At 37.3% G+C, this 8,183-nt stretch overlaps 1 protein-coding gene across 1 annotated transcript in view; it reads right to left on the reverse strand.

The window, feature by feature from the left end:
• LOC144979258 (serine/threonine-protein kinase N2-like) overlaps positions 1–7,864 on the reverse strand; it is an 85,208-nt gene extending 77,344 nt beyond the window's left edge. The window contains exon 1 of the mRNA XM_078925870.1: positions 7,630–7,864. Coding sequence (XP_078781996.1) covers positions 7,630–7,666 — 37 coding nt within the window. The 5' untranslated portion in view covers positions 7,667–7,864. The remainder of the gene's footprint in view (positions 1–7,629) is intronic.
• Positions 7,865–8,183: the final 319 nt, after the last annotated feature.

Genomic DNA, 8,183 nt, shown 5'->3' on the forward strand with positions numbered 1-8,183 from the left:
GACAAAACTATGTAATCTCGATCCAAGACAATGACAGAAAGCAATTGGAAAAATGGTATAGGGGTATAGAAGACAAAGCAAGTACCTCCCTGTCATCTATGGGAGGTCGGGAACCCCATCCAGTGGTCCATGACACTCAAATCGTTGTCATGACCTTTGTCGTCCAAGAACGAGACTTATTTGTGACCCCTCGTCTCAAGACGGTATTAAGGCGGGATGATTAAGATTGCAGAAAATGGTATTTGTAGCCAGAAATCGCTTGCAGATAAGTTGAGTTTATTTTGCTTTATAGAGGAGAAGGAATAACATATTTTACTGTGCTGCACCAACGTTTTAAATTTTTGACCAGTTTAAATAGAATTTGACTTTTTAGCATCTGGTCCATCCCGACATAATACCGTTTTGAGACGAGGGGTCACATTTGCGCAATAAGTGTTCAACTAGATTAGTTACAGTGAATGACATAATCAGTCGGATGGTGAAAAGGTTTGAACTGAGATATTGCCAAGTTTAGTTAGAAGGTCAATTTTTATCCAAAATGAGTTCTTGTCATAAATGATTAAATCAACCCTTTTTGTAACATCTTCGGGAAATATCAAAACTTAATTTCATTTCTTAATATTTTTTTACAGCTAGTCAAGTTGAAAAAAGTATGAAATTTGATAAAAGTTGCTGGATACCTTTCCCATACATCTGACCATAACTTCATGAAAAATCATCCGATTTACTTCAAATAAAGATTAAAATGATCTGGTGAGCATATTCTTTCAGAAAATGAAGAAAAAAAATGCAAGTCCAAAATTTTCACCTTCTGAGTGATTATGTCATCACTGACACTAAAATATTTCGTTAGATTTCACTGAACTGGTATGAAATTTGGTCCGCGATGAAAAAAAAAAAATAATAATAATAAAGGATAGACACAGAGGAAGAGGTTATTGTGTGCTGGTTGTGGGTTGGGGGGGGGGGGGGGGGGGGGGTTGAGTGATATAATCGTATAGAGAATGAGAAGTTGAATGAATGAGGAGACCAAGAGAATGAAAGAAGGAAATAAAAAGCGTTGCCGTTACCGTAATGATTTGAATTGAAAACAACCAAGTCATAGAACATCAACGATGAAGGATCAGAATATTTAACTCTCTCCTTACCAGCTATTTTTAGAGTTTCCCTCGGAAAATTCACATCCGCTCAACACAAAAATAGACTTTTCCGAATCAAACAAAAAAGTAACAAGTGCATTCTATACAGAATGTTTATTCAGCAAAATAATGATGTCTACAACACAGTGTTTAGTATTTATAGCTGTAATCAAATCATTTCTTTACATTTAGTGACGTACAAGAGAAATAAGAATGAGAAAATTGTCGGTTGCAACGTAACGAACGTAACGATTTTCCTATGGTTGGTGAGGAGAGGGTTAACTATAAAAATACTTCATTGTTTTTATTTGGAGTGGGGAGAGGGGATTCACTACTTTTAAATTTTAAAAACAATAATAAAATTGAGCTTTTATATAGCGCAATATCCACTAAACGTGCTCAAAGCCCTTTACAAGGGTCCCTGTCCAACAGCAACATTTAACATTTAGGACATGACATGACGCCTGTACGGCGATATTATAATTTTTTTTCGGACAGAGACAACGCTGTTAACGGCCAGGTAGTCATTTTACACATGAGTACGATGAGAGAATGTGAGAAAAGAGCCTTTTCCGATGACTCACTCAACTATGAGCCGAGCGAGGCTCGAACCCAGGACCTTCCGATCCGAAAGCGAGTATCATACCACAACACGACCACATAGCCGTACTTTTGCCTCTATGCTGATTTGATGACGTATGCAAATGACATCCTTTATGAATAGTCAAATAAATTACATGGTTGAAGCGATTCATTTTCTTTTCCAAACGCCGAATGAACGCGTAAGAAGCAGGCAAGGCCAAGGTCACCATACTACTAAAACAACGGGCAACTGTCCGCCCTACAATGACGAAATACTTTTTTTTTTTTAAAATCAAATTTCGATGAATTAATTAACCGTCTCCTTACCACCTATTGGAAAATGGTCACATTTGTTACGATGCAGCCGTCACTTTTCTCATCCAGATTTCATTTCTTTTTGCTATAGGGAATGAGATTAGCGGGAGAGTAGCGTCCCTTGATTGGACGTCACCGGCGGAGAAATTATTTGTAAACAAACCAACTACAAGCCAAGCGCTCCAAATACAAAATGTATTATTCATAGTTCTGTACAAAAATGCATAACGTTGATTATGACATGCATTTTTGTACAGAAATATGAATAATAAATTTTGTATTTGGAGCGATGGCTTGTAGTTGTTTGTTTACAAATAACTTCTCCCCCGGTGACGTCCAATCAAGGGACGCTACTCTTCCGCTAATCTCATTCCCTATAGCCTTAACAACTTGGCAATCTGTAATAGAGTTCATATTGTCGAACAATATTATGTAAAGAATGTGCCTGTTTATCCATTACACTTAAAAGTTAAACGTTTTCCGACCAATGTCTTTAAACATGTGTTTTGTAAGAACACGGCAGTTTCGTTCCTAAAACTATGAATGAACTTTTTTTTTATGACTCCGACCGAAAGTGAATGACCCGTTTAGAGACTGACTGCTTACCGAATAGAACAATGAGGATATAATAATATATTATCGAATTTAATATACGGGATAACACGATCATCAAACACAAACCTGACCCGTGACGAGATGTGTGATTGAAAGGGGCTATCGCGGCTAGGGTGTTGCATGTTCAAATCCCATCTCTTTCTCTCTCTCTCTCTCTCTCTCTCTCTCTCTCTCTCTCTCTCTCTCTCTCTCTCTCTCTCTCTCTCTCATTGTGTGTGTGTGTGTGTGTGTGTGTGTGTGTGTGTGTTCATTGGCACTGCCTCGTAATGTGTGATTGGATGTGGCTATCGCGGCTAGGGTGTTGTAAGTTCAAATCCCATCTTTACCCCCCCCCCCCACCCCTCTGTGTGTGCATGTGTGTGTTCATTGGCACTGCCTCGTAATCATACAACACCTCTCAATCATTTCCCCGTCTATGCTCCTTGGCAGCGCATCATCTCTATTCATTGTCAAAGCCGAACAGCCCTGTGTACAGGCAGGCAGACAGACAGACAGACAGACGGGCAGACACCGCCCTCAACGGGTTGCTGTTGTCTCCCAAGAAGGGAATCCCGTGATGGAAAAACATGTCGTCAACCATTAGGATATGGATCCAGTCCTCCTACACCCCCCCCCCTCCCCCTCCCCACCCCTACCCCTCTTTTCATTCTTGGCGTCGCTGTTTCCATTCTATTGTTTTTTGTTTTGTTTTTTTTTGTTTTTTATCTTTTGTTTTGTTTTGTGTTTTGGGGTGTTTTTTTGTTGTTTTTTGGGGGGGGGTTTGTGTGTGTATGTGTGTGTGTGTGTGTGTGTGTGTGTGTGTGTGTGTGTGCTGGGTTATTTAAATTATCATTTAAATTTAAATGGGGCAAGGAGGAAAGGAGGGGAATTGAGAGAGAGGGGGGGGGGGGGGGGATGAGTTTGCTTGAATTGTAATTGTAACACAAGGCGAGGAAACAAAGACATGAGAGAAGAATGAGTGGTGTTGTATGGGTGCCGTCGCCAAACCATAGCGAGGAAGGGAGAGGAAGAGGTGGAAGAAGAGGAGGAGGAGGAGGAGGAGGAGGAGGAGGAGGAGGAGGAGGCGGGGGGGGGGGGGGAAAGGGAGGAATATTCAATCAACTAGCAATTACAATTGGGTTATATTAACTCACTCAATCCCAGAGGTTTTTGCTACTTTTCAATATTTGAAAAAAAAAAATGTATTAAAAATGAGCATGTTCATAGTTATATTCAACTATCATAAACATGCAAAAGCTGAAAAAATTACCTTTGATATTAAGCCTATAATTTGTCTCATAAAAATGTAATAAATAGGCATGGGGTAAGCGTAACCACCGGTAAACTACGGATATAGTTGGTGTTAGGGTTGGGTGATTTAAAACACTATCATTTGGTAAAATACATACTTTTTAAAAAGAAGAGATGATATTATCTTAGAGAGTTTTGCTTATGTATGAGTTTGGCATTCAAGCATTGCACATCCACTTGAATGACCGGTTTCAAACCCCAAACCCCAATGTCGACATTATTTTGTTCCTGGACATTATATTGGAATGCCAAATGATTTTTTTTTTTTAATTAACAAAAAAAAACCCTGAAAGTGAGGCGAAGCAGCAGCACATCTCACCTACACTCACAACAATGACATCCAGAAGTATAACGGACCAACACACAAAATATATATTTATACAAATCAAAAAGTGTCAGTCACTTGGTAGACGTCCTTTACATATATGTATGTATCATCACATATGCCTCGTTAAGTGCCATGTTAAGTGTTGCTGTTGGCTAGAGACCTCTTACAAAGAACTTTGAGCACATTTAGTGGATATTGGATAGTGCGCTAAATCAACGCTCAATCAAAAAATTTTAAAATTTTAAGGGATAGATACACAACTCATATAAAAATATTTCAGGTTTACCAAAAAAACTTCATCAAGAAATCTTCTAATTAAAATTCAGCACACTCCACATTCAAGTCGAACTGACACCAAAATCAGGACCAGACAGAAAAGGATGCCTGATTTTTGCAACTAATTCTCGTATAGGTAGAGTGAAGTTGACGTCACTCAGGTCTTTGTTATTGTTTTTTGCCATCCACTTTTATGAGTAACTCTATGAACCAGACGATAAACGTTCAAGGTTACACATAGTTTTGTGTGTTGGTCCGTTATACATCCAGATGGCAATGTTGTGAGCTTCTTAGCCAAGCGCATACTATCTATATCTTTAAATCTAGTAACCGGTTCAATCTTTTACTTTTTTTAGCGATGGTTTCCAAAATTGTGATAATATGGTTGAAAGCATTTACTTTTAAATAAATTGAATTTGAAAGTTTCTACCACATTCTCAGTTCTGATCCAATCACTATGATTACTTTATTAATCACACATATATACTCATGAGTGTATGCAGGAAATTGGTGTATCGGAGAGATTTTAGACAAAATAAAAATATCATTCTTTAAAAAATAATGATTGGAATAATTAAAGAGAACGGTTATTTATTTGAAATGTCAAAAAAAATTTTTAAATGCATTTGATAAATTTAAAGGAATATTCATATGATTTAAATATCAACAAACACTGTTACAAGAAGTACAATTCAATTCATTTAAAAAATTTCATCAGTTTACAACACATTCCTTCTCCTATACAGCCAGCATCTTCAACAGGACGACGCAATCAACGGGGTTGTCTCATTACTTAAAACTTTTCTGTTACTGGATTATCTTGCAAAGAGCTCCAAACTCCAAATAATACTGACAACATTTAGGAGGCAAGCAAAACTACTGTTTGTTGATCTGTTTAACAGTCATTACTCACTCTGGGTTGGACTACTTGGCACACCTCGCTCGGTGCATAGTTGAGTCCTTGGAAAAGGCTCTCTCACTGTACTCAGGTGTAAAATGAGCACCCGGCCGTTAACAACCTTGTCTCTGTCCGAAAAAAATTGTAATATCGCCTAACAGGCGTCATGTTTCGTTCTACATGTTACGTGTTGCTATCGGTCATGGGACCCCCTGTAAAGCGCTTTGAGCATGTTTGGTGGATATTGCGCTATATAAAAGCTCAAAAAACGAAAAAAAACTTGTTTCATGACAAAACACTGACACAACTGTCTGTGATAGCCATCAGGTAAAGCTGAATGATTGTTTGTTTGTTTTTAAGGGTTTTACGGCGCTTGCAACACATTAAGGTCATATCAGAGCCAGAAGCTAACTGATTGACCAATACACTGTTACTGTTTCATTCTAAAGGGTACCATGGATGGATGACAGATTAATGAAAACCCCAGCTAAACTTCGTTGATATAACATTAACCAATCTGAAATGTTTCAGATTCAACAATGAATGGAACAAACTCTCTCTCCCTCTCTCGATATAATGGCATGTTTTTTCATTTGTAGCAGTAGGTAGTCGGATATCAGTGATCAACCCAGGCTTATAAGGTGCTGATTAGCCATTGGAAAAGTGAAGCGCTAGTTTGGGTTAAAATTTTTAAAAACATAATCTCACATAATCACTGGTGCATTATTTTTCCAAGGTGGCAATTCAGACCCGAGTCTGAATTGCCTCCCATGGCTATCATTCGGACTCAAACCAATATGCATGATGAGGAAAGACAAAGGGGAGGGGGGGGGGGGAAGAACGGACAGTGTATAGGCAGTGTGTGGAGACAGTGGAACTGATATAGAAATAGAAGATTCTGTATCTCCCCCCATAATACTACATAGACTCAGCTCATGTCCCTATCCCTACTTTGGACTCTGGAAGGATTGTTATCTGTCTAACGGTATCACAATTTATATTTTCCGTCCAGATTTTTATTCAGACATCGGACATCGTGTTAGTGTTAAGTGTTATGTTGTTAGAAAAGCTTTGCCTATAGACCATGGTTACGTTGACTTTGACTTTTGTTCCTTTTGAGGGGTTTTAAGTCTTTTCTTTTTAATTTCTATCTGGACTTCCAATTGATTTATGATTTTGTCTTTCTATTCAAATAAAGCAGGTTTAGATTTAGACTATTTTGTTGATTAATGTTATTTTTATTTGCATCAATTCTACGTAATTATCAATAATTATAATAAATGCTAAAAATAAACAAAGCAAACGAAAGCTATGGCTATACTATACCGCCATGGGAGACTATTCAGACATATTTCACAGTATCATGTATCTGAACGGTTCTGGTATCAGTTTAAATAGCAGAATTCAAACTTTCTTTTTGGTATGATTGATATCAATGTAGGCTATTTGTAATTTGTAGTTGTCTATAGCCACTACTATCTATATCTAAATAAGATTTCTACATTTCAAACAGGGTAAAGCAAAATCAAAATTCAAACCTCTTGTCCTCTTTTGGAATTTTTCTATCACTATCACTATTATTATTTTTTTACATCTAAGACTAAGACTAGGCCAAGGCATGTAAAGACCCAGGGTCAAGACAAGGCAAGTTCCCTCTGCAGATTTCTTCTCCTGACTGATGACTGATGCTTCTCTTGACCAAGGCCAAGACAGAGGAGTGGAGGAATTTGATCTGTTACTGTTACGTTACTGTTGTTAATCTTATTCTTATCAATTATCGGATCCTACTCTTCTCATTATTCGCAAAGAGACTTTTGTTTAATAATGTCAGATCAGATCATAAGAATTTAGACTGATCTGTTACAGAAGTAGTCGTATGTGTATGTGTGAAAATGAGCGCTAGCCAGAGGAGGTGTGTGTAAGTGTAAAAAGTCAAGAAAGTGAGAAAGTCAGGAAGTAAAGATCAAAAGGATGAGTTGACTGCCGACAAACTGAGACAAATAAACACACGTATTTATTTTTTTCATAAACACAAAGATACGTTCGTGACGGTACACAAAGATTGTGTCCCATCAAAAATATAATATATTTCAACGAAAACAATCTCTGAGAGAATTCGGTGAATAGAATAGAAATGTGTGGGAGCAAGGTGGGAAAAAGTGAATCAAAAAAGTCAAATAAGAAACTTGCCTGGTTGTAGGAGGTGCCACTTTCAGAAGCCATTTTGCTGCTATGTGCAAAAAAGATGCGTAATTATCGGCACGATTCACCAATTTAATAACAAAAGTTTATTTCCAGATTCAGAATCACATTAACTAACAAAAACAACAAATAAAAACAAGTTTTACTCCTTCCGAAATTCCGACATCTTTGATTCGAAAGTTATTTTATTGAAGGAAGGAAGAGGCCAAATCGACCGACATTGTGTATACCGGTTCTTTTCTGTCGGAGAACCAAATAATATATTTAAAACAACCAAAAACATGAACAGACTTATCCTGATGTGAGACAAGATTGTTATAATAAATTGGGGGTAATTTTTGTCACATATATCAACCACAATCACCTTAGATCTATTGGTAATTTTATTGTTGTTGAAAAGTTCAATTATATTTTGCTTGTAACCAATCCCGTTGTGTCTGTTGAAATATAGACATGAAAAAGTGCGTATTCGTCTCCTTGATCTTGCTGATATAGAATAGTAATTGTAATCGTAATAAATCTTTATTGTCCAAAAATG

Source organism: Berghia stephanieae, chromosome 9 (genome assembly GCF_034508935.2).
Source record: "Berghia stephanieae isolate SIO BIC M18660-M18661 chromosome 9, UCSD_Bste_1.3, whole genome shotgun sequence".
Classification (NCBI taxonomy): Eukaryota; Metazoa; Mollusca; class Gastropoda; order Nudibranchia; family Aeolidiidae; genus Berghia; species Berghia stephanieae.